The sequence below is a fragment of the Macrobrachium nipponense genome, chromosome 1 (assembly GCF_015104395.2).
Source record: "Macrobrachium nipponense isolate FS-2020 chromosome 1, ASM1510439v2, whole genome shotgun sequence".
Lineage (NCBI taxonomy): Eukaryota > Metazoa > Arthropoda > Malacostraca > Decapoda > Palaemonidae > Macrobrachium > Macrobrachium nipponense.
Window position 1 is genome coordinate 79,386,700 of NC_087200.1, and position 27,500 is coordinate 79,414,199.

Consider the following 27,500-nt stretch of genomic DNA (forward strand, 5'->3'; position numbering starts at 1 on the left):
ATCCCTGACGATCTCCACAGCTCCTTTGCTTAGCATGGCTTGGACTTCCTGCTGAAGTGGTACGTCCTTGGATGATCCGGAAACCTAAGTCTGAAGGTGGACCGGTTGGAGGTGAGGGTGGCCAAGACTCGAAGGGTAGTAGATACTCCTCCCGAAGGACGTCTACTATCCAGGTCTATGCTCCATAGCACTGCCATGTTGCCCAATGGCTCGCCAGGCCCCCCAACTTCTGGCAGCAGGTGAGGGGGAACGCCGTCCCTAGTGTTTTCCCACCTCTCTTCGACTTCTTCCCAGCTCTCCCTCGTGAGAAGGACTGGGAGGAGGCTGGTGACGGTCGCTGACGGTCGCTCTGAAAAAGTCGAAAGCAGTCTTTCCACTAGCTTCGACGATCCATCGTCTTGGCCACAGAGGAAGCGCTAACCAAACTCTTGGGCTTGGCCACAGTAGCTCGAGGCTGCCCAGACGCCTTCGAGACTGCCTGGTGGACTAAAACGGTCACTGTCGTCAGTGCGCCGTTGTTCCACCCCAGCGTCCACCATCTATCCTGGGAAGAGAGAGGAGGAACTCTGCACCGGTCCGTTGCTAAGACCCAGAGCTGCCTCACGCCCAGCTGCCCTGGTCACTTGGGTGAGGACTGCGTCCCTACGCCGAAGAAACCAGGTTGGCCCACAGGAGTGATGTTCCCACCTGAGGTGGCCGCGACCTTAGACACTGTGAGGGACCACAGGTCTAGCCAGGAGACTGCTTGGAATGCCGCCAGGCGGTCAATTCCAAGGCAAGTGCCTCTTGCTGCGAGAACCATAGGTTCTCCGACAGGAGTTGCTGCAGAGACAACCCCGGAGTTAGCCTAGCTAGCACCGGGTTCACCTGTTTGGGCGGCATAGGGTCCTCCGATGGCACGTAGAATCTTCTCTGTCACAGTAAAGGCGGGGAAGTAGCTTGGAAGACCTGCCAGACTGTAGCGAACCCTCCTGTCTGGAGACGAGAGCTTGTCCACCTGGCCCAGCACCGAGTCAGCCAGAGCAGATCGCAGCAGACCCACCGTCATCCTGGGTTCCTTCTTAGGACCCCAGAATGACTCGAGCCTGGACGCAGGCTCAGTAGGTGGGAGCGGCGATCCTTCCCTAAGGTCGTTGTGCTGACGAATCAGCGCAATAACCTCCGAAAACGACCTCTGGATCTCGGGATAACTGCATCCTGTGGAGTCAGACCGTCAAGTCCCTCCAGCAAGAGCGCCTCCCGAGACCCTCCTCCTTCAGGAGAAGGAACCGCAACAGACCCCTCCTGGTCTCCTCCAGCCACTTGCGCATACAATCTGGTCGGTCCTAAGACCGTGCCAGGCTCGTAGGGCGTCGTGGTGGGACTGTGAGGAGCGTGCTCCCCACGATCACTCCGGTTCGCCTCGCTCTTCCCGGTGTAACCCGAGGAAGTTGAAGGGATCGGAGAGGAAGACCTGACGCTCCCCCCTCACCCACCGGCAGAACCAGTGTGCTTGGGGGGCTGCAGGCGATCGCCAACCCGCGATGGCGATCGAGCTGCAGGCCTGGTTGCGCGGCTCTCCGGGGGAGAGCGGCTGGACTGAGAACAGCAGCTCCGGTCCCGAGCGTCAGAGGAGCTGCTGCTGGTCCCCTACCCGCCCAGACCCCGGTGGGAGCAGCGGTCAGGACCGGCAGTGTCCTGCTGTTCGCGGTGGGAGTGGGGGCCTGTCCTCACGGCGCTCGTTGCTGCTGGAACCGGCTGGCGGGAGTCACCTGAGCGACTCTCACCAGTCTTCCGCTCCATGCCTCGGTCCTGGCGCCAAGCGAACTCGGAAGCCTGAGCCTTGGCTGCATGGTCACCCGCAGGCGACCACTCACCCGGTACCTCTCGTGAACGAGAGGCCGAGATGGAACCTGATGTAGCAGCAGAGCCCCTAGCACCAGGTGAGGAGGTACTGGTGTTAGCCGGTACCCCTCTGGTCCCTGTCTTCTTCTTCCTTGCGGAAGGAGAGACGGGCCCGGCTGCCGAAGGAGCGGGAGGACCAGCGAAGACCCCCTGTCACAATGTCACACCCGGAGTGAGACGGGCCCTTAGAAGTTCCCGAAGGAGGCCTTCTTCTACCTCGGCTGTGAAGCCTTGGAAGTCGAAGGGGAAGAGGCGGCAGGTGACAACAACGATGAAGACGACGACGTGACACCTTCCTCCTCTCCTCTTCTTCTTCGTCAGCTTCCTCAGGACAGTCGTCAGGTCCTCCATCTAGGACGGAGCCGGGGCAGTTGCCGAAGCAACACGGCCCGGCTGCATCTGTCTGGAAGGACCTGTGACTGGAGCAGCAACATCATGGGCAGGAACGACGTCGGCAGGGGTTTCCCAAGGTAGACAGGTACGAGGCACGGCAGGAAATGGCAGGTTACGGCAGGAGGCGAAGGCAGCGGCCAGCGACATCCTGAGTACTGGCGGCAGGTCTAGGGGCAAGCTCTTGAGGCACCGGAAGTTGGGGGCTGAGGCGAGAGTGGCGAACCCGGGCAGCGGTCTCACGACCCTCCTCGGAATACCTTGGAAGCGGCGCCTGAACAGCACCTGAAAGTGTTTACCATAGTCCAAATGTTGACTGTACACAAGGTGAGGAAGGGCGGCATACCCCAGGGTCGAGACGGTGGTGGTAGTGGTGGTGCAGATCACCTCGCCAGGTGATGCAACAGCCCCCGTACTCTCGGTGTCACCTGGAGACCCAGCGAGAACCAAACCTGGCTGAGGTCGTCACCCGCGGCAGGCACACCTGAGGAGGCAAAGGTCGGGTTAGTAGGGGGGGTTCCCCCTCGCCCAAGGGGGGGACAAGTCCCACCCCGAGCGAACGGAAGACCCCGAGTACAACTGAATGTCGGGGTATCTTGCCCCCTCCTCTACGGTCGACGGATCAGGCGAAGAGAAGGAGCGAGAAAACCCCACCCAAAGGGAAGGGAGGCCATTACATGGAGTTGAGATGGAGGAAGGAAAGAAGACGACGTGTCTGTGACCAGGGGAGTAGCCGGAGAACTTTCCGATGACTCCTGGCAGGCTTACATCACTTCCTCCTCCCCTCATATCGCGCCCACTGGTCCTCTGACCACAAACAACAAATATCACAGGGCTCGGTGCGAGAGCATTCGCGCCCCCGACACCGAGCACATAATTCGGTATTATTTTATTTATGGACATTAATAATGTAGCGTATTTTAACTTAGTTCACTATGCTAAGGAAGTGATAACAAAACACTTCTTCTCAATACATTATTGTCGCTAATGCATACTTACAGAGAAAAAAAATATCGTTTTTACCTCGAATTTTTCCTAAGTCGGGAGAGGTGTTTCCTCTACGGTAATGTTTACTTTTAATGAGCCCTCTAACTTACTTTCTTACGCAAACAAAAGCAGTTCCAGTTACTCATTATTGGCTGAGAGGTGTGACATCATTATGACGTCATGGGTTTCATAACCAATTACGAACGACTTTAGTCGAAAACTAAGTTTCACTAGCATTTCAGCGGAGTAATAAAGTTACCTGTCCAGTGTCCAGTGGTATCCTTGTTTGACTGAATACTCGAATAATGAAGCAAAAACCGTCATTATTGTCTTTCCTGTTGGTTATGGCAGAGGTAGTGGCTGGCCCTTCTGGCAATAATTTTTGACAGACCTTCGATTTCCTACCGATTGTTTTGCGTGCAATGTGGGTTACGGTGAATTTTATCATTATTTGTCTAGTGGTGGTAAAGAAGTTGTGATTGAATATGCTCAAAGACATAATTTAATTCTAAAGCAAAAAAACTGCAAGTGTTGTGGAGCTATTTGTCGGATCGACTCCAACTGGAACGCCTTTAAATGTGATCGCTCTGTGGGAACGAAAGGACGTCGGCGTAAGCGATGCGACACCCAAATCCATCCGCCATGGTAAGTAGCCTTACTGTAACCCCTGTGGCTAGCACGCGCAGCGCAACATTACCTCTTGCCACAACATGTCGGGCTTGCCAAGAATCTTTAAATATGCGGATAAGGCGCGAAGCGCCGTTCCGCCACGGCCTTACTGACAGCGCACACAAATCGATTGTCGTGGATATGTAGTCGCTCCCTGCTTTGTTTGTTGTTGTTTTGGTATCGCCGCCATATTGGTTTTGGTGTTCTTCCACCGATTTCGGTCGGCGGTCGAGTGGGCCCGCAAATCTGTAAGTGATCCAGGGATAGGTCCATTTTTATGTTTGAGTGTTATATTTAGGTTTTTTTCCTCCATTTTGCCCTGTTTTTACCTACTTTGTCTCCCCCACCCAAAACCCCGCTTCCCAAGGAGGTTCCCCCACATTGTTATCTATAGGGGGAGGGGTGGTGGAAGGATAAGTATTCATTTGCGATGGAAATAAACCTCAAAATCATTCAAAATAATACAGCAGAAAAACCTATATTTTATGTTGAAAGCAATTAATGTTCATAAATAAAAATTTACCCATAATTCATGAGGGTCAACCTCAGGAAAGGAGCGGAAGGCCCCACACTTTACAGCCCTCCAAACCACCCAGGGCATAGTCCTGCGGCTGATGGGGGGGGCGTGGGGAAACTCTCCAGCTCACAAAAATCCATAATAAGAACAAAAATATAAAAATGCACAAGTACTCACAGTATTTTGACACAAGCACACTAGTATTAGAGAGCAAACCAAAGTTTTGAAGATCCAAAGCATACAACGAAAGGCGGGCAGAGAGAAGTGGAGAACACATCTGTCACCCAGGGCGGCCGAAAGCAAAGTCGTTCTTCACCTCCCAGTCGCACAGTGCGCTGACTGTCGGACAAGCACTTAACTACCGAACTCCCTTGTTCGAAGCTTACGACCGGTTCCAGCTGCCGCAAGTTACATTCCTATTGTTAAAGGACCGATGGTTTGTATTGCGTATCGGAACAAACCCTATGACTATTACAGTATTAACAGAGAATTATGTTTTCATTCTCACCAAAAATCCCATCAGGCAGTTATGGAAGTTTGCATGAAGAAAATGTATTAAAAGTCAGAATGCCTTTGTCACTTGAAAGAAATCACACAGAAATGCAATAAAAAATTTTGTGCTTCATTTTTTCCCCTAAAATTCAAGTGGAAAAGCCCCAAAAGCCTTTTAACTAGCAAGAAACACTTTCACTAACTAGAATACCTATAGTATTAGCAAAACAAAAAAAATGGGGGGGGGGGGGGGAAGAAAATAAAATAAAATTCAACAAGATCGCTGTAAACACAAAAAAGCAAAAAAATTACAACTCACAAAAAAAAAGTGTACCGATCTTTTAGAAATTTGAAGAACTCTGGTTGAGTTAAAATGAACATAATACTGAATAACGTTGGGAGCATGTACATTTGATCCATTCAAGATTTTATTCGACATTTTTCCCCTTATATTCTGTTTAATTACATTTTATCTTCGCATCCTTTTCTTTCATGAACATCAGATAATTCTTGTTTTCTAAGCTACAAAAGGACTTGCAGTAACTTGCCTAATTATTTAGTTAATTCATTTTTTCATAGTCATCCTATTGTGTTTCCAATAATAAGAATAAAATTACTCATTGAACTAATATTATCATACATATTCATACAAGGAAGAAACAGTTTAACTCTGGATAGCCTTACTGCTTGAGACAAAAATATTTTACTTCTTACTATATTTATTTTTCATATATATTTACAAATGACACTTTTATGAACAATGCAGTCATACATTCAACCAGACAATACTATGCCATTAACGTAAAAAAAAAAATGGTACTATTCCCAGCTGAGTTAAGAGCAAATTACCCTAAGGAACTAGTTTCCTTCAAAGAAGAGCCTTCTGATGGCATTACATTTGATTTTTGGGTCAGTCTGCGAGAAAACCACTGTGGTCGATCTTTAGGAACCTCTACAATTTGCATTCCCTGAAAAAATATGAAATTAATTATAAAACGTTTAAAAGGTCCCAACAAGGACAAAACTTCAAATAATGGGACACTTAGCACTCCATGAAGTTGAATACAATAGCCATACTGTACATAAAAGCAGAATTATATTAAAAGTTAAAATATTTTGAGTAAATCAAGATATAAGAGTGCAATATAAAAGGGCTGAAGAGAAAAAGAATTATTAAAAAAAAATTACCTTACTACTGTATGGTCCCAAATTATGCAAGAATTTGGTCGATCCACGGCCTCGCAGAATTGGAAATTTGCAGATTTCGAAACAGATACCTTATGGGAGTAATTCCATTAGGGCCAAGGCAAACGGTAACTTACCCAGTCAAACTTTTTTGTACTACCCATTTTCAATATTTTCTATGTACTATATTGTAATTTTTTTCTAATATGAAAATTGTTCTAATGGAAAAAACAAAACATTAAAAAGGTTTTAATAACTTGAAAAAGTTTAAAACTGCACACAGTATGGTGAAAACTCCCATACGTAAACAATGCCACCATTGGGTGCAAGTGTGCTGTACGATACAATCATTTGGAACTTCCTCTACCTATTCTCTGCCAAAAAAAAACTTCAAACTCCTCTATCTTATCATCCGTGAATAGTTCTTCTGCTGAAGAAAGGCTTTGTGAACCATTTGAGGTTTCGGGAACTGGCGGATCATGCGTCTCTTCACTCCCCTTAGGCCTAACAAACTTGGTTAGGAGCGCCTGTCTCAATTTCTTTGTTTGGCACGTTCACTATGTAATCGTTTTCATATAAATTTATTCTATGATAAAAAAACTGATGAAAATTAAAAATTGGTATGAAATTACAATTTCATAATCAAAATTTTTTATAAAAAATTTAAAAAAATTCAAACATGAAATGACAGTTTCTTGAAAAGTTTAGATGAATGATTCTCTCTCTCTCTCTCTCTCTCTCTCTCTCTCTCTCTCTATCTCTCTCACATCTCTGCTTCACCCTTTTTGGCTAATCACTTTTATTAGTCATTTTCATCAAAACCTATTTCAACAATAGAAAAAAATAAATGATCAAATGCCAAAATTTAGTCAAAAAACAAAAAAGTTAACCTAGAAAAAAAATTCCTACTTCATGTTAAACAATAACAGATTTCAAGTTGTCGACTGCTGCCAAAATGGAATTGCTCCTTCCTTCTTGACTAACTTGAGGGCAAGCTTTTGAGTTCCGAGAAAATAGGTCTTCCTCTTCGACTTCTAGGCCGATGCATACATGATGTGGATGATCAGAATACACTTCGCAGATCTGAATAATACTTATGACGTGGTATGATGACAACGATCATTTATACACACTGTGCTATGAACATCATAAATTCATGAGGCAGAAGCCTTCCATCTTAGCTAATTGGCTGAGCAGGAAATCATTTCTCTAGCATTCCCCCTTGGAGGAATAATAGTATTTTTTCCTCCAAGCATTCCCCCAACCCGTTCTCTCAGATACCAGCAAACCCCCCAAACACCTAAAATACTTGAAAAGACAATAGATTTGTTACATTTTGCAGAGCGTAACTCGCAGACTTTGAACGACTTTGCAGATAAAGAAAATCTATTTTTGAGAACTAGCGACCGCATAAAAGGGGAATCGCACAATTCAAACATGCATAATTCGGGACCGGACTGTATATCATTGAAGTAAATATACCATGACTGTTCTACAGTGAGTATAGGAAAACTTTACAGGAAAAAGTTAAAAAACTACTTCTGAAAGCATACCTTGAAAAATTTACCATCAGCATCCACTTTTTCTCCTTTAAATACGGGAAAGACTTCATGCTCAATGGGAGCAAGACCTTGAGTTGCATTCTGGCTTTCTTGCATTGCTGTAGTCAAGTCCTTGTTTTTGCTGTAACAATTAGCTGAAGAGAAAAATAAATGTTAAAAAATGCCCATTTTTGGAAGTATTCAAGTTTTGATCTGCCAAATCTATGTAAATTCAAATTAGTTCTATAAGAATTAAAATTCATCAGTACTGTATTTTAAATGTCCTGTTTGCAGCAGCCCATTACATATTAAGTTGGGAGGCATGGACTCCGGAAGTACAAATCATGGTCGATATATTTCTTATATAAGATACTTAAAGTGACCAAAATTACCAGTAAGAAACCTAAAGCAAAGACTTGCAGCAATAAAGAGATTACCATACTGGTTTACAAAATAATCTCAATTTATAGGTTTCTCCCAATCTAAGGTGTAAATCACATAAATTCAAAATTATATATTCACCCATAGGCAAAGTAAGTTTGACCAAAATAAAAAAATCTTGAGCAAATCAATAAGGACTGTTTAAAAGTCTTATGACGGTAAACCAAGAACTTAGTTAAGCTGATTTGTACCACACTCCCAATACACTACTGAGTGCTGCATGCCAACCCAAGCATTCTTTTCCACTGCCCAAACTCAAGATCTACTGTTGATAGATTATCATTACAACCTAACCGAGTCTTTCTAGTACGTACTTTCTGCCTTTGTAGTGACAATTTAAATATTTCCATTGTAAAATGCCTTTTCAAGACCTAAAAAATATATCATAATTTTGTCCTCTTTATATTGTACACTTCCTCCTTATTGAGATTGGTTTTGTTTTTCCTCTTTCTCACATGAAGCAAAAGCAACATTTTTTTGGCCATTCCTACAACACCTTTTCAATACTTTCATAGCAGTCTTATTCCTCTATAATTTCCACATTAGAGTACACCCCCTTTACCTTTGTATATAATACCACCTTCTAGTCCCATCTCTTCCTTTACCAGGTTTTCAAAGTGAACATTTTCAATAGCCACCTGTGAGTACTTTCCTTTTGATGGTCTGGCTTCCAATTATGTAATTCTATTAATACTGGAATAGAGAACTGTTACTGTAACAATAACTGAAACTAATGGCTCATTTTTCCTGGTAAATGGCTATTTTCAAACTGTTTATCCAATTCATGCATTAACTGGTTTAAGAGCAACCAAAAGAGTTCCTGGGTTCTATAAAACATGTACGTACCTTGTATTTGAATAACAATGAAGTTTAAAATATAGTATTCAAATTCTGTAAGCACTTAAACTGTAGAAATAACTACTACTTACGACATAAACGTCCTGCTTCGTGTGCATGACCACAATTGTCACAGGTTAGCAATTTCAATACAGGAAGCATTTTATAATATCCCTTCTCACTTCCAAATTTCCTTGTCAATCTTCGTTCTCTGCTTCTCCTATCCCTTGGTGCTGTCCATAAAAAGCCATCCTCAATAGATCTTTCTGGGGATCTTTCTAGGGTGTTGGAATCTTTGTAATGAGGAATGTCACATGTAACCCATCCAATTTCTTGATGAGCACCTGGAACAATATATAAATAATTTTAAACTACAACAAAAATACCTGAAATATGGAATTTTTATTATAAAATGGCAATTTCTTGAAAATTGCATTTTTCCTAACTATACAAACCTGAGGTCCTTTAACAATAGGAAGGTAACTAGTGGCAGCTGGAACGGTCATAAGCTTCGAACAAGGGAGTTCGGTAGTTAACTGCTTGTCCGACAGTGCGCGCACAGCGCGACTGGGAGGTGAAGAATCACTTTTGCTTTAGGCCCAGGAAAAAATGCAGAGTGAGTGGCATGAGGTGGGATATTCCCTCCTATCCCTAATGAAAGGGATAGGATGGGGCTCAGTCGAGTACCTTACCTGCATCTTGTCCTTTTCCAGCGGGATGATGACCGTGTCCCTCTGCCTACAGGTAGAGGGGAGAAAAAGATGGGGAAGAGAAGCCAGTCACACTCTCATTCACTCATCCATTCTTACAGTCACACCAGGACTCGATGCTGTTCTGCCTGCTCGGGTGCTGGGTATGCTACACAACGTGTTGAGCAGCCACCAAGGGTCCCAAGGAAAAAGTATCCAAGGACCTGTGGGCAATATCCCGAAGGTAGAAGGAGGTGAAGGTGGTCTGGTTGGCCCAGACCCCTGCCTTCAGGACCTGCGCCACAGAGAAGTTCTTGCGGAACGCAAGGGAAGGACCAATGCCTCTGACTTTGTGGGCTCTCGGACGAAGGGTACGGATGTCGTCGCTACCATCAGCTTCGTACGCCCTCCTGATTACCTCACGTACCCAGAAAGAAAGTGTGTTCTTGGATACTTCTTTCTTGGTCACCCCGGTGCTAACGAAGAGGCGTCGACACTCAGGCCTCAGATGCCGAGTTCTCTTCAGATACTGTCGTAGCACCCTCACAGGACAAAGCAGCATCTCATCCGTATCATTGTCGGTGAAATCCAATAGGGAGGGGATTGTTAAAGACTCGAACCTGTCGTCAGGGATCGACGGATTCTGAGTCTTAGCTACGAAGTTCGGGAGACCTTTCAAAGCTCCTCATAAGCAAGGAGATCTCGAACGAGTTCGAGATATCAAATCCCCTCAGTTTCAGGACCAGTGCCAGGGCGGCTCTATATCCTTTGACTATGGGGACAGAGAGGAGCTTTTCTCAGCGAAGAAAAACGAGGAAATCCGCTACTTGCTGAAGAGTGGCTCTGAGAGGAGATAGACCCTGTCTACAACACCAACCACAGAAGACGCCCCACTTTCCCTGGTACACAGCTGCAGAGGACTGTCTGACGTGTCCAGCCATCTCTGTTGCTCCTTTGCGAGAAAAGCCTCTCGCTCGCAAGAGATGGTGGATAACAGCCAGCCGTGAAGATGTAGAGACTGGACTGCTCGGTGGTACCGTTCTATGTGTGGCTGGACGAGGAGGTTGTGCCAAAGGGGAATCTCTCTCGGTGTTTCCGCAAGCAGAGCCAGCAGGTCCGGATACCAAATGGCCTGGGGCCATTTGGGAGCCACCAGGATCATCCTGAGATTCGGGGTGGCCAGCACTCAGCTGACCACCTTGCGAATCAGGCTGAACGGGGGAAAGGCGTAGGCGAAGAGGTTGTCCCACGGGTGTTTGAGAGCGTCCTCTGCAGCTGCCCATGGGTCCGGCACGGCTGAAAAGAAAACCTGGAGTTTTCTGTTGTGCCGGGTGGCGAACAGATCCCCTACTGGACGCCCCCACAGGTTGAAGAGCCTTTCCGCCACGTCTGGGTGTAGGGACCATTCGGACCCTATCACCTGATCCCGACGGCTGAGCTTGTCTGCTACTACATTCCTCTTGCCTGGAACATAGCGGGCTGACAGCTCTACCGAGTGAGCCAAGGCCCACTCGTGCACCTGCAGCGTCAACTGGTGCAACGGGAGGGACACTAGGCCCCCGTTTGTTGACGTATGCCACTACTGTGGTGTTGTCGCACATCAACACCACCGAGTGTCCCATCAAGCGGTCCCAGAACTCTTGGAGAGCAAAAAACACTTCCTTGAGCTCCAGAACGTTGATGTGAAGGTGCTTGTCGTGATGGTCCCACACTCCTGCAGTCAGCAACTCCTCCAGGTGTGTGCCCCATCCCTCGATGGATACGTCTGAGAACAGCAACATCTCCGGGGGGGGGATTGCGGAGAGGCACTCCTCTTAAGAGGTTCCCGTCGTCCAGCCACCAGGCTAGGTCCTGCCTCACCTCCTCCGTGAGGGACACAGGGAAGTACGGAGGATCCTCTGCCTGTGACCAACTCTCCTTTAGTCTCCACTGAAGAGACCGCAGGTGAAGACGCCCGTGAGGGGCTAACTTCTCGAGTGACGACAGGTGGCCGATCACGACTTGCCATTGCTGAGCTTACTGTTCCTGCCGAGACAGGAACCGGTCAGCTGCCTCCCCGAATCTGCTGATCCGCGAGTCTGCGGGGAAGACTCGCCCTGCTACCGTGTCGATCAGCATACCCAGGTACTTCATCCTCTGCTTGGGTTCGAGATTGGACTTTTCGAAGTTCACCACGATCTCCAGATTGCGGCAGAATTCTAGAAGTCGATCCCTGTCCTGTACCAACTGTGAGTGGGAGCTCACCAGGACTAACCAGTCGTCAAGATACCTCAGAAGACGTATCCCGGACTAGTGGGTCCAAGCAGACACCAGCGTGAACACCTGTGAGGCGGTTGAGAGACCGAAGCAAAGTGCCCTGAATTGGTACACCGTCCCATCGAGGATGAAGCGGAGATACTTCCTGGAGGATTGATGGACGGGTATCTGGAAATACGCGTCCTTCAAATCCACTGAAAGCATGAAATAGTTCTCCCTGATGGAGTTGAGCACGGAACGTGCTGTCTCCATCGTGAACTGAGACTGGCGAATGAATCGGTTTAGGAGAGAGAGATCTATCACCGGGCGCCAGCCCCCCGAAGACTTTTCCACCAGGAAAAGGCGGCTGTAGAAGCCCGGTGACTGATCCCTGATGATCTCTACAGCTCCTTTGCTCAGCATGGTCTTGGTTTCCTGTCAAAGGGCTACGTCCTTTGATGTTCCTGGAGCGTAGGTCTGAAGGTGGACTGTGTTGGAGGTGAGGGGTGGCCGAGATTCGAAGGGTAGTAGATATCCCTCCCGAAGGACGTCTACTATCCAGGTCTCGGCACCGTAGCACTGCCATGTTGCCCAATGGCACGCCAGGCACCCCCCCACTTCCGGCAGCAGGTGAGGGGGAACGCTGTCCCTAGCGTTTCCTGCCTCTCTTCGACTTCTTCCCTGCCCCTCCTCGGTGAAAGGAGGGCTGGGAGGGGGGTTGATGACGACCTCCCCTGGCAGAAGTCGAAGGCAGAGTCTTTCCACGGGGCTTAGACGGGGCAACCGTCTTAGCAGCCGAGGAAGCGCTAGCCTAACTCTTAGGCTTGGCCGCAGTTGATCGAGGCTGCCCAGAACACTTCGAAACTGCCTGGTGTACCAGGCGGTCACTGTCATCAGTGCGCCCCCTTTCCACCGCAACATCCACCATCTCTCCTGAGAAGAGAGAGGAGGAACTCCGCAACAGGTCCGTTGCAAAGTCCCAATGCCGCTTCACGCCTGGCCGCCCTGGACACTCGGGTAAGGACTGCGTTCCTACGCCTAAGCATCAGGTTGGCCCACAGGTTTGCCGTTTGGTGGGCGAGGTAGGAGATGGCCCTACCTCCAGACTGGCAAAGTCTCCTGAAAGCCGAGTCCCCTTCAGGAGAAATATCCCCGGAGGAGGCTGCGACTTTGGACACTGTGAGGGACCACAGGTCCAGCCAGGAGACTGCCTGGAAAGCCGCCATGGCAGTGGATTCCAGGGCTAGTGCCTCCTGCTGCAAGAACCAGAGGTTCTCCGACAGGAGCTGCTGCAGAGACACTCCCGGAGTTAGCCTGGCTAGCTCCGGGTTAACCTGTTTGGGCGGCATTGGGTCCTCGGATGGCACGTAGAACCTTCTCTGTTGCAGTAGAGGAGGAGGAAGTAGCTTGGACTACCTGCCAGACCTGAGCGAACCCTCTTGTCCGGAGATGAGCGAGTCCACCTGGTCCAGCACTGAGTCGGCCAGCTCCGATCGTGGCAGACCCACCCGGTCGGTCTGGGTTCCTTTTTGGGTCCCCAGAACGACTCAAGCCACGACGAGGGCTCAGAAGGTGGGAGCGGCGATCCATCCCAAAGGTCGTTGTGCTGACGAATCAGCACAGTGACCTCTGCAAAGTTCCTCTCGATCTCCGGAGTGACCGCATCTTGAGGAGTAGGGCCGTCAAGCCCCTCCAACAAGAGCAACTCCCGAGACCCTCCTCCTTCAGCAGGAGGAACAGCGACAGACTCCTCTCGGTCTCCTCCTGCCACTTGCGCATACGCCCTGGTCAATCCTAAGACCGTGCTATGGCGTTTCGGGTGGGGATCGTAAGGGGTGCATCTCACGATCAACTCCTTGTTGCCTCGCCCTTCCCGGTGAAGCCCGAGGAAGCTAAAGGCACATGAGAGGAAGACCTGATACTCCCCCCCTCGCTCACCGACAGGTACAGCTCAGGAGCGGCAGGAACAGCAGCAGCGGTAGACCCAGAAGCCGGGGGCCAGCCAGCCAGCAGCGGGAATCACATCAGCGGCAGGTACAGCAGGCCCAGCCATCGCCTCGTAGAATCATCGGCAGCCAGCGGGAACCTGGGTACTGGCGGCCGGTCCAGGGGCGAGCTGCTGGAACAGCAGAAGTCTGGGGCAGGCAACATGAAGAACACAGGTGGCGGCGGCATACCCCCCCTCTCGGTATGGTGGCGACCGGCCCTAGTAGCGGCAGACAGCGTCACCGACACAGCATGGGGAGTGTAGACCAGGCGGGGGGGGGGGGGGGGGGGGGGGGGGGGGATCAGCATAAGCGGCCGTGAAGGTAGTAGTGGAGACCGCCCCAGACCTCGCTAGACGCTGCAGCAGCCCGTGGATGTTAGGCACGCCCTGCCGCCGCAGTGGTCCATACCTGTCCAAGGTCGTCTCCCACGGATGTAGCACCTGCGTAGCACAGACAGATTAGTAAGAGGGGTTCCCTCACCCACGGGGGGAGGACATTTGCCCCAACCCCGAACGCAAGGAAGACCCCAAATACAAAATACAACGAGGAAGCTGAGCGGGGGCAGGAAAGAAGACGAAGAATCGGATACCAAGGGAGTCGCGGGAGAGCTTTCCGACGACTTCCTGGCAGACCTTCGCTTCCCCTACCCCCGCACAGCAGTGAAAAAGTAATGAAAATGAAACAGAATACTGCACTTGCGATTCACTTCATAGAACTTAAGGGGGCCGGCCGGAACCCCTTTATATGGAGGTATAGGGCGAAAAATGCAAAGTCATGAAAAAATTCATGGAGCTTCATATGGCAATTGAGAATACGTATACGAAATATTTCGTCAAAATTCCTCTTACTTTCGTAGTTACAGGGTAATTAGTTATGTAAAAAATCAATAAGCCTAAAACATTGATCTGTACAAGAAAATGCAATATTTCCTTCTATTATCGTAAATTTTGATCATTATTGTCAAAGAAATTGGGAGAAATGGCATCTGTAGACATTCCCCGAGTCGAGAAGGAGACCAGGCTCCTCAGCTACCAAGTCCATTTAGTGCGATCACAGACTTCGAGTAGTCTACACGTTCCATTTCACCTCTGACATACGCCTGCTTTTACGTATGTTTATGTATGTTTCGGCAAGATTTTTCATCATGCCAATGAGGAAAAGACAAGGAAAACATCTCGCTAACATACAGACGAAGAAAAATCGCTCAAGTATTATTATAGAATATCATAATATATGCGTAGTTAGTGAGAGGGGAGGGTTGCTTAGTAACGCTGCCGTCTTGCTTGACAGCACACGTCACACTGTGCACCAAGGCTACGATCTTTTGAGCAAAGAGATCTTCATTATGATAAATAACAAAGTTTTGGTTTTTTTAAAACCCAAAATGGAATATGAAATTCATAATAATCATGATTTATTAAATTGTCTTTTGTAAAAAAAGAGTACGCCTTTCATTCGGTTTCACCTCTTGGCATTCTCTTGCATTTTACATTTGTTTATCTTTGTTCCAGGCAAGAATTTTCATCATGCCAAAGAGGAAAATACAATGGAAAAACATCTCGCTAACATACAGAAGAAGAAAATTCGCTGTAATAAGCCGAGTTAGTGAAGGGGAGAGAGAGAATTGCGTAGGAAGGAGTGCCCCATCTTGCCTCAAGCAGTGCCCCAGGCTGCGATATATGAGCAAAGGGATCATCATTTATGATTAAATTATGATAAATAAAATAGTTTGGTTTATTAATACACAAAAAGAAATATACATTCATAATAATCATTATTTATTGACATTGTCTTTATAGAAATACGAAGGAAAACTTTGAACGCCCGTATCTCAAAACTATACTTATTGACTTAGTTTTAAAGCTATAACATTGGAATTTGGTATATAACTCAGAAAGACATTATACGGTTTGGAGATCTCCCAAAGTCAACCTTGAATTAAGTGGTATGGAAGGTACTAGCGGCAGCTGGATAGGTCGTAAGCTTTCGAACAAGGGGTTCGGTAGTTAACTGCTTGTCCGACAGGCGCGCGCGCGCGACTGGGAGGTAAACAAATCACTTTTGCTTTTGGCCCAAGCAAAAACTGCAGAGTGAGGGGTGGCATGAGGTGGGACTATGCTGTAAAAGGACCTCAGGCTTTTGTTTATAGTTAGGAAAAATGCAATTTTGGACAAATTGTCATTTGTTCCGACACGGCATACAAACCTTCGGTCCTTTACAATAGGAAGACTCACTTCTTGGTGAGGAGGATCTGAGTCTTTTGTGAACAGACTGGTGTTCGCCCAACCTTGGAATGCCTCCCTGGTCGTAAGAGCGAAGGGAGGGATCCCAGCCTCTGTCCGATGATCGGGGTGTGCACCGCAGGATCAATGGTCAGACCTCTGGACGAGTACTAAGAGAGAGGCAAGCGTATCTCTTTCGTACCAGAAATGTAAGAACTTGTTCCTGTACAGGAGCAAATATAAAGTCATGGGTTTGTCTCTTGTTGGCATCCACTTCCCCCCCCTTGTAGGAGGGAAGTGGTGGTATATTTGCTCCTATCCCTAGTTGAAAGGGGATTAGGATGGGGCTCTGTCATATAGCTCACCTGCAGCTTCGTCCTCATCCAGCGTAGTGACGACCGTGACCCTCTGCCCACAGGTAGAGGAGGAGGAAAAGATGGGAAGAGAAAGCCAGTCACTCACTCATTCACACATCCATCCGCACAGTCACACCAGGACTCGATGCTGTTTCAGCCTGCGAGGGTCTGGGTTAGCTACACAACTTGTTGAGCAGCCACCACGGGTCCCAAGGAAAAGGTATCCAAGGACCTGTGGGCAATATCCCGAAGGTAGAAGGAGGTGAAGGTAGTCTGGTTAGACCAGACACCTGCCTTCAGGACCTGCGCCACGGAGAAGTTCTTACGAAACGCCAACGAGGGGCCAATACTTCTGACTTCGTGAGCTCTCGGACGGGACGTACGGATGTCGTCACTACCATCAGCCTCATACGCCCTCCTGATGACCTCACGCAGCCAGAACGAAAGAGTGTTCTTGGAATACTTCTTTCTTGGTTTACCCCGGTGCTAATGAAGAGGGGCGTCGACACTCAGGCCTGAGGTGTCGAGTTTTCTTCAGATAGCGCCGTAGCGCCCTCACAGGACAAAGCAGCATCTCATCCGCATCATTATCGGTGAAGTCCATTAGGGAGGGAATCGTGAAAGACTCGAACCTGTCGTCAGGGACCAAAGGTTTCTGAGTCTTCGCAACGAAGTTCGGGACGAAATCGAGCGTCACAGATCCCCATCCCCTGGAGTGTCGTACATCGAAGGAAAGACCATGAAGTTCCCCTACTCTCTTCGCCGATGCCAGGGCCAGCAAGAAGAGGGTCTTGAGGGTCAGATCCCTGTCTGACGACTCTCGGAGTGACTCGAAGGGTCTTCGAGTCAAACTCCTAAGGACGAGAGTCACATCCCACACAGGGGGCCTGAGTTCCCTGGGTGGGCAAGACCTTTCGAAGCTCCTCATGAGCAAGGAGATCTCGAACGAGTTCAAGATATCCAATCCCCTCAGTTTCAGGACAAGTGCCAGGGCGGCTCTATATCCTTGACTGTGGGGACTGAGAGGAGCTTCTCTCGGCGAAGAAAAACGAGGAAATCCGCTACCTGCTGAAGAGTGGCTCTGAGCAGGAGATATAACCCCGTCTACGACACCAACCACAGAAGACGGCCCACTTCCCCTGGTACACAGCTGCAGAGGACTGACGGACGTTTCCAGCCATCTCTGTTGCTGCGCTACGAGAAAAGCCTCTCGTTCGCAAGAGATGGTGGATAACAGCCAGCCGTGAAGTCGTAGGGACTGGACTGCTTGGTGGTACCGCTCGACGTGTGGCTGGGCGAGAAGGTTGTGCCAAGGGGGAATCTCTCTCGGTTTTTTCTTTTCTGTGAGAAGAGCCAGCAGCCGGTCCGGATACCAAATGGCCTGTGGCCATTTGGGAGCCACCAGGATCATCCTGAGATTCGGGGTGATCAGTGCTCGACTGATCACCTTGCGAATCAGGGCTGGACGGGGGAAAGGCGTAGACGAAGAGGTTGTCCCACGGGTGGTGGAAGCGTCCTCTGCAGCTGCCCATGGGTCCGGCACGGCTGAAAAGAAAACCTGAAAGTTTTCTGTTGTGCCGGGTGGTGAACAGATCCACGACTGGTCGCCCCCACAGGTCGAAGAGCCTTTCCGCCACGTCCTGGTGTAGAGACCACTCGGTCCCTATCACCTGATCCCGACGGCTGAGCTTGTCTGCTACTACATTCCTATTCCCTGGAATGTAGCGTGCCGACAGCTCTATTGAGTGTGCCTCGGGCCCACTCGTGCACCTGCCGAGTCAACTGGTACAACGGGAGAGACACTAGGCCCCCCTGTTTGTTGACGTAGGCCACTACCGTGGTGCTGTTGCACATCAACACCACTGAGTGTCCCATCAAGCGATCCTGAAACTCTTGAAGCGCAAGAAACGCTGCCTTGAGTTCCAGTACATTGATATGGAAGGTGCTTGTCGTGCTCATCCCACACTCTGAAGTCAGCAACTCCTCCAGGTGTGCGCCCCACCCCTCGGTCGATGCATCTGAGAACAGCTGCATCTCCGGGAGGGGAGTGCGCAGAGGCACTCCCTTTAAGAGGTCCTGTCGTCCAGCCACCAGGCTAGGTCCTGCCTCACCTCCGGTGTCAGCGACATGGAAAGCTTGGGGGATCGTTGCCTGTGACCAACTCTCCTTAGCCTCCACTGAAGAGACCGCAGGTGAAGACGCCCGTGAGGGACTAACTTCTCGAGTGACGACAGGTGTTCCGATCACGACTTGCCATCGCTGAGCTACCGTTGTTTACTGACCGAGACAGGAAGGAACTGGTTGGCTGCCTCCCTGAATCTGCTGATCCGCGAGTCTGCGGGAGACTCGCCCTGCTACCCGTGGTCGATCAGCATACCCAGGTACTTCATCCTTCTGCTTGGGCTCGAGATCGGACTTCTCGAAGTTCACAACGATCCCCAGATCGCGACAGAACTCGAGTAGCGATCCCTGTCCTGTAGCAACTGCGAGCGGGAGCTCGCCAGGACTAGCCAATCGTCGAGATACCTCATCAGACGTATCCCGTGCGAATGGGCCCAAGCAGACACCAGAGTGAACACTCGCGTGAACACCTGTGGGGCGGTTGAGAGACCGAAGCAAAGTGCCCTGAATTGGTACACCGTCCGTCGAGGATGAAGCGGAGGTACTTTCTGGAGGACTGATGAATGGGTATTTGGAAATACGCATCCTTCAAGTCCACTGAAAGCATGAAATCGTTTTCTCCTGATGGAGTCGAGCACGGAACGTGCCGTCTCCATCGTGAACCGGGTCTGGCGAACAAACCGGTTCAGGGGAGAGAGATCTATCACCGGGCGCCCCAGCCCCCCGAAGACTTTTCCACCAGGAAAGTCGACTGTAGAAGCCCGATGACTGATCCGTGACGATCTCTACAGCTCGTTTGCTCAGCATGGTCTTGATCTCCTGTCTCAATGCTACGTCCTTCGAAGATCCTGGAACGTACGACTGCTGTTGGACCGGGTTGGAGGTGAGGGGTGGCCGAGATTCGAAGGGTAATAGATACCCCCCGAAGGACATCTACTATCCAGGTTTCTCGGCGCCGTAGCGCTGCCAAGTTGCCCAATGGCTGGCCAGGCACCCCCCCACTTCCAGCAGCAGGTGAGGGGGAACGCCGTCCCTAGCGTTTCCCCCCTTTCTTTGACTTCTTCCAGAGCCTCCTCGTGAGAAGGAGGGCTGGAGGAGGGCTGGTTACGGCCCCCCTTTGCAGAAGTCGAAGAAGACAGAGTCTTTCCACGGGGCTTCGACGCAACTACCGTCTTAGCCACCGTGGCAGCGCTAGCCGAGCTCTTTGGCTTGGCCGCAGTTCGAGGCTGCCCAGAAGCCTTCGAAACTGCCTGGTGTACCAGATGGTCACTGTCATCAGTGCGCTCCACCGCAGCGTCCACCATCTCTCCTGGGTGGGAAGAGAGACGGGGAACTCCGTAACGGTCCATTGCGAAGTCCCAATGCCGCTTCACGCCCAGCCGCCCTGGAAACTCGAGTAAGGACAGCGTCCCTATGTCGGAGAACCAGGTTGGCCCACAGGTTTACCGTCTGGTGGGCAAGGAAGGAGATGGCTCTTCCCCCAGACTGGCAAAGTCTCCTGAAGGCCGAGTCATCTTCGGGAGAAATTCCCCCGGAGTTGGCTGCCTGCGACCTTAGACACCGTGAGGGACCACAGGTCTATCCAGGAGACGGCCTGGAAAGCTGCCATGGCAGTGGATTCCAGACCGAGTGCCTCTTGCTGCGAGAACCATAGGTTCTCTGACAGGAGCTACTACAGAGACACACCCCGCGTTAGCCTGGCTAACTCTGGGTTCACCATGTTTGGGGCGGTATCGGGTCTTCAGACGGCACGTAGAAACGCCGCTGTCGCAGTAGAGGAGGCGGAGTAGCTTGCTCGACCTGCCAGACTTGAGAGAACCGTCTTGTCCGGAGACAAGAGACTCTACCATGGTCCAGCACTGAGTCGGCAAGGCTCCGATCGCGGTAGTCCCACCGTCGGTCTGGGTTCCCTCTTCGGGCCCCAGAACGACTCGAGCCGGGACGTGGGCTCGGAAGGTGGGAGCGGCGATCCTTCCCCGAGGTCGTTGTGCTGACGAATCAGCGCAATTACCTCGGCAAAGTTCCTCTGGATCTCAGGAGTGACTGCATCCTGAGGAGTAGGACCATCCAGTCCCTCGAACAGGAGCACCTCCCGAGACCCTCCCCCCTCGAGGGGGGGAACAGCGACAGACCCCTCTCGGTTCTCCTCCAGCCACTTGCACATACGACCTGGCCGGTCCGAGAACCGTGCCTGGTAACGTAGGGCGTCGTGGTGGGATCATGAGGGGCGCACCCCTCACGATCACTCCTCAATACCTCACTCCTCCGGTGTAAACCCGAGGAGGTTGAAGGTACGGGAGAGGCAGACTGACGCTCTCCCCCTCGCTCGCTGGCAGAACAAGCGGGCTTGGAGGGCTGCAGGCGATCGCCAACCCGCTGGCGATCGAGCTGCAGGCCTGGTCGAGCCGTCTCGCTGTGGAGAACGGCTGGACTGAGCACAGCAGCCCCGGTCCGTGTGTCAGAAGAGCTGGTGCTGGTCGCCGTACCCGATATCTCTCTTTGAGAGCGACGGTCAGGCGACCTGCGAGCTCCACTGTCACGGTGACCGGACGGTGCGTATCCTCACGGCACGTCAACGTCGCTGGGTACCAGCCGTGGCTTGGCACCGGAGGCGAACGGGGGGGACCTCTTCCCAGCCTCAGCCCGTGGCCGGTCGTGGACCGTCACGTCAGCCCGGGTAGCAGTTGGTCGCCGCGAGAGCGAGAGCTGGTCTGGTGAGAGTCGCGTGAGCTGCTGTCACCAGGTCTTCCGCTCCGTGCCGTGAACCTGACGGTGAGCTGGCTCAGAGGTCTTGGTTCCTAGCTGCACGGTCGCTGGTGGGCGACCGTACACTCGGTACCTCTCGCGAACGAGAGACCGAGACGGATCCTGCTGCCGTGGCAGAACCACTAACAGCAGGCGAGGAATAGTGCCGGTGTTAGCCGGCACTCCTCTGGTCCCCGTAGTCTTCTTCCTTGCGGAAGAAGAGACGGGCCCTGCTCCCGAAGGAGCAGGATGACCAGCGGAAGAACCCCCCCCCCCCCCCCCGTCTCACCGGAGCGAGACGGGCCCTTAGAAGCTCCCGAAGGAGACTTCTTAGGGGGAGAGGAGGCGACCTTCTTCTTCTTAGGCTGTGAAGCCTTAGAAGATGAAGGGGGAAGAGGCGGCAGACGACGACGACGACAAAGAAGACGATGAAGACGATGACACCTTCCTCCTCTTCCTCTTCTTCTTCGTCAGCTTCCTCAGGACCGATGTCAAATCCGTCATCCAGGGCGGAGCCGGGGCTGCTGTTGCCGAAGCAACAGGGCCCGGACGCACCTGTCCGAACAGATCGGCATCGGGAGCAGCGGCGCCACGAACAGGAACAACGTCAGCAGGTGCAGGCATCACAGGAACAGCAGTGGAGACGGCAGGAACAGACACAGGAACAGCAGCGGTAGTCGGCAACATCACGTCAGTAAACAGCGGCTGGGCAGGTACGGCAGGTACGGCAGGCTGTACAGGCAGACCAGGTGGACGGACCAGCGGGCACCGACATCCTAGGTACTGGTGGGAGGTCCAGGGTCAAGCTCTTCGGGCACACGAAGTCCGGTCGAGGCAGCACGGCAAACCCAGGCGGCGGTATCACACTCCCCCGTGGTTACGGCGATCGGTCCCGGTGCACCGATGGAGTTGGTGTGACAGACACCGCGTGCGGGGAATACACCAGGTGAGGAGGTGAACGCATAGCCAGGGGTCGACGGGTCGTGGTAGTGGTTGTCACCGTAGTGTGTGGACCGCAACAGAGCCAGCGAGAGGGTAGGTAGCAGCCCCTGGACACTCGGCACGCCCTGCAGACCCAACGATGCCCACACCTGTCCAAGGTCGTCCTTCGCAGCAACAGCACCTGAGGGAAGCAAAGGTCGGGTGATTAGCAGGATCCTCTACCTGTCCGTGCGATAGTAGACGAACGGATAGAGGACCCAGAGTACAACTCAACGTCGGGGTATCTCGCGCCCTCCTCCACACTCGACATATCGGGTGAGGAGAAGGACCTAGAAAACCCAAACCCCCCCCCGCAGGGGAAGGCGCCAAACGTGAGAGCTGAGCAGGCGGCAGGAAAGAAGACGAAGTGTCCGTAACCAAAGGAGGTCGCGGGAGAGCTCTCCGACGACTCCTTTGTAGGCCTTCACTTCTTCCTACCTTTGTACAAGCCCCACTGCGCCTCCGACCAAGACATACACTTCACAGGGCTCGGCGCGGGTACATTCGCGCCCGACACGGAGAGCGCACAAAATATGGGGATCGATTTCTGGGAAGGAGCGGAATTTTCCGCATTTACGCCCTTCGGTACCCGAGCACAATCTCCGGAGAGTAGCGGGGCGTGGAGAATCCATAATCGATCAAAATCACTTCAATGATGAAAAAAGAAATAATGATTGTACTTACAATGATTCACACTAAAGAGAAAACACAACCATACAACCAGGGAAAGCAAACGACGAGAAGCGGGCAGAGAGCGTAGAACACACACGTCCACTCGCTGTGAGGCCGAAAGCAAAAGAATAATTTGTTTACCTCCCAGTCGCGCGCAGCGCGCCTGCCTCGGACAAGCAGTTAACTACCGAACCCCTTGTTCGAAAAGCTTACGACCTATCCAGCTGCCGCTAGTACCTTCCTATTGTAAAAGGACCGAAGGTTGTATGCGTGTCGGAAACAAATTAAATTGATGCAATTAAATAATGAAAATGAAAAGAATACTGCAATTGCGAATCCACTTTCATTGCATTCTATTCATACAAAATAAAGGCGGCTCGTGCCGAGCCGCAATCACGCTCTCGGCAACGAACGCACAGGACAAAAATATAATGAAAAGAGTACTTACATTTTTTGTTCAATTACACACTTTTGCCCAAAATACATGACTCGGCGCGAGCGCGCCCCCCCTCGGCACTGAGACATAATTCAAGGGATTCAATTCAATAAGAAAAGAGCGGAAATCGCCGCATCTACGGCGATAGTCCATGTTGCTATAATTAAGTAATGAAAATGAAAAACAATGTACTTACAGTTTCATTTCAAGTCAACAAACCATTAGTAGAAAACAAATATAAACAAAGCATACGACGATGAAGCGGGCAGAGAGCGATGACGAACACGTCCTTCACACCGCGGCCGAAAGCAAAAGTGGTTTGTTGCACGGCGCGCGACTGTCGGACAAGCAGTTTAACTACCGTTCTCCCCTTGTTCGAAGCTTATGACCGTTCCAGCTGCCGCTAGCTACTTCCTATTGTAAAGGACCGATGGTTTGTATTACGTATCGAACAACTTTGTTTTGGATTTTGGCGAGTACTTCACAAGATGGGATTTCGATATATACATATATATATATAAGTGGACCCCCCGTATTCGCGTTCTCCAGATTCGCGGATTTCTCTCGGGAACGTTTCCCTGCATTATTCGCGGAAAATTCGCGCATTCGCGGTATTTTTCTATGATAAATATCCACAAAATCCTGGATTTTTTTTATGAATTTCATCACAAAATGCACTTTTTGTGATAAAACTATTAAAAGAACCAGTAGGAACATTTTTAGTGGTTTTTCTTGAGTTTTAACTAACAAATAGCTGTTTTTAGCATTTTTATAGGGGTTCTAAACATTTGCGGATTCTAATTATTCATGGGGGGGTGGTACGGCACCCCCGCGATACCCCTTGAACGATAACTTGTATATGGGGAGTATATAATATGTATATAAATATATATATAATCCCTAGTAATATATATATATATATATATAATATATATAATATATATATATATATAAATAATAGTATATATATATATAATATATATATATATATATATATATAACCGTATATATATATCTATATATACATATATATATAATATATATATATTAATTAATAAGATATATAATATATATAATATATATAATATATACAGTGCCCGTCAAAAAAAAACTGTCGTGGTAGCGATTTCGTAAGAAAAAAAACATGTTGCGGAAAAGAAAAATATTAATTAAAAATCAATGGTTAATAATAAAAAAAAAAAAATAGGTTAACACTCACCCAACTCCTAGCCTAATATTTAATAGGCATTCCCCGACGTTTCCGAACTTCTTTAAGCCTATTGGGGACGGAATCTGCAAGTTTTTGCAGGAGCTTCTCGTCAAGGTTGTCCCAGATACGTTTCAACTGTGTCTCTAACTTTTCAGTTGTTGTCGTGTCAACGTCCTGTAATTTTCTTTTCATAATCGCCCAAAGATTTTCAATAGGCGAAATATCTGGGGAATTACCTGGCCAGTCTTGTATAAAATCAATTTCACAGTCCTTGAACCAATTAATATTTTGTTTTGTTTCGCAGTATGCGAAGGCGCTCCGTCCTGCTGAAAAATACTTGTTTTACTGAGCTCGAAAGATTCCTCCAAATTCTCGTTCAACAGTGTAATACGAGTCCTTATTAAACAGTATTGTTAGAGGTAATATTACTAAATTACCTTTACCACCATAACCAAAAACAACCCCATACCATTACATAAGAAGGGAATTTTCACACACGCGGCAAGGTACTTGGGGTCCAGCGGGTCTGATGTCGACTTTCGCCACACACACTTTCCCTATTGTCCGAAACAAAAAAACTTGCTTCGTCACTCCATAGCACTTGACGCCATTTTGCCAGAGCCCAGTCTTTGTAAGAACGTGCAAAATTTAGTCGAGTCTTCTTTTGTTTAGTGGTTATCAGCGGCTTCTTACGCGCCTTCACTTTTGAATATTTCAAGTCCTTGCTCAAGCGCCGCTGTATGGTCCTAACAGAAGCTCCTGCCACTATATCTGGATTTGCAACCTTAAGTTCTCTGGGCAGTAAGGGTCGGATTGACTTCAATATCCCTGCCCAGCACTCTTAAACCCCTGTTACTAATGATACGTGGCCTCCCAGAACTTGTAGAAGCACGAGGTACTTCCTGGTCTCCATTGTCGTGGTATTTTTTCAAAATGCGCTGCACAGTTCGCTGGTTTACACCAATTTTCTTACTAATTTCGCCAGAGTTTTATAACCTTCACTGTGTAACTGCACAACTCGTACACGATTTTCAAATGAGGTATACCCTGTAGACATAGTACACTAGCGTACACACACATTTCACAAGAAAATTCTGGAAGCGTGATCCAAAAAAAATCAGGCAGGTCACGATCGATGTCTACTGTTCATAAATCACTTAAGAACACTGACCGATAACTTTTGGTTACTTTTTCCCACGCTGTGAGTGAGACAAATGACTCAGTTGTGTTGCCAATTAGTCAGTTTCTCCCAGCCGATTTTTTCCCCATAGATATGGGGGTCGCCTTATTCGCGGCAAAAAAACTGTCGCGTTTTGAAACGCGACAATTATTTTGACGCGCAGTGTATATATATAATATATACCGTAGAGTGGGGGAAGTGCGCACCCCCTGGGGTAAGTGCGCACTGAAGTAAGTTATTTTTTTAATCATCAAAAACAGGTTTACATTTTTTATTTTTTTCTTTTTTCTTTTATCACAGTTTGAATATGAGACAGAGTTCCTATTCAACTTTAGCAAGTGTTACCCAACTATCTCATTAAAAAAATAGACCACCACGGCTTAGTACAGGAGAACGGGAGCATTGAAAGAAATTTTGGACGAAACGGTAAGTGGAATGCTAAGGGTTAGTACCTAACAATAAAATTTCGCATAGCATGCTCTATTTATGCTCATTAATTATGTATATACTAAGGTAGATTAGGCTATACTTATAAGTTGCTAGGTCTAAGTATTAATGAATAGTGAGTCATGAATGAAGGGTGGGGTAACTGCGCAACTTTTCATGGGGTAAACGCGCACCTGCTGGTTTCATCACTAATCACCTACAAATTGCTATCTAAATGAATTGGTTCATGCCTTATAGCCTACATATTCAATATTTCGAGCATAACAAAACAGAAAAAATCAAAGTCAATGCAATTTAAATCTCATGTTTTTACAGATGGTGCGACACAACTTAGAACTAGTAACTTATGATTATAGCCTAATCTGCCTTAGTATATACATAATTAATGAGCATAAATAGAGCATTGCTAGCAAAATTTATTGTTAGATAACTAACCCTTAGCATTCCAACTTACTGCTATTGTTCAGTGTTTGTCTAATCCCTACTTTATTAAAACCAAAGTTTACTTCATGGCTTCAGAAATGCCTGGCATGGTCGTGCGTTGAGAAATACATTACCTAAGTGCGTTTACTTTTCTAAAGATCGCTAGGGTGGGGCCAGGTAGAAAAGGCAGAGTTGTCATATCTACAGGTATGTAAGTCCCCATTAAATGCTTACCGCAGATATATCCTTCTTAGGAGGATTCACTTTAGACATTGGGAGTCGAGGGAAAGGGTTTGCTTCTTCCCTGTTAACTTTTTTTTTTCCATTCCCGATTCTACTTAGCTATTCTTTCTTTCTCTTTCTATAATTGTATATGGGCTGAGTGGCCTGTTGGCTCCGGTGTTTGGACTTGAAACATAAATTCTTAAGTCAATCGATCTATTATGCCCTTGGAAACGGCAACCACGCATTACTTCTCTGCATAACATTTTTATCAAAATCATCCAAGTCAGTCACAGGATTCACTTTCTCTTTTCTTTCTTGAAACACTGGAGATTCCACTATATTTCCCGCCTCTCTTGCTTCTTAAGTCTACGAACAGTCATTTCTAACATTTTTGTTGCTTCAGATGTTCTCTGGATAGCCTTTGAAACATCAGTTACAGGACCTTCCAGATATTTTTATAAAATGAAGTATTTCAGGAAACTATAGACTATTTCCTTGGCCTCAGTGGTGGGTGAAGACGTTTACGGGAGTCATTTGGCTGGGCTGACCATACTGTTCACAGTGGGTGATCGAGTGCGAGTATCCTTTAATGATATGACCATGACCTTTAAATCCTCTTAAAAACCA

At 48.8% G+C, this 27,500-nt stretch overlaps 1 protein-coding gene across 1 annotated transcript in view; it reads right to left on the reverse strand.

The window, feature by feature from the left end:
• Positions 1-5,640: 5,640 nt before the first annotated feature.
• The window catches only part of LOC135219398 (large ribosomal subunit protein bL32m-like), a 45,209-nt gene continuing 23,349 nt past the window's right edge, over positions 5,641-27,500 (reverse strand). Inside the window, exons 2-4 of the mRNA XM_064256144.1 lie at positions 9,036-9,287; positions 7,678-7,820; positions 5,641-5,907 (exon numbers count right to left, since the gene is read on the reverse strand). Coding sequence (XP_064112214.1) covers positions 5,785-5,907; positions 7,678-7,820; positions 9,036-9,287 — 518 coding nt within the window. The 3' untranslated portion in view covers positions 5,641-5,784. The remainder of the gene's footprint in view (positions 5,908-7,677; positions 7,821-9,035; positions 9,288-27,500) is intronic.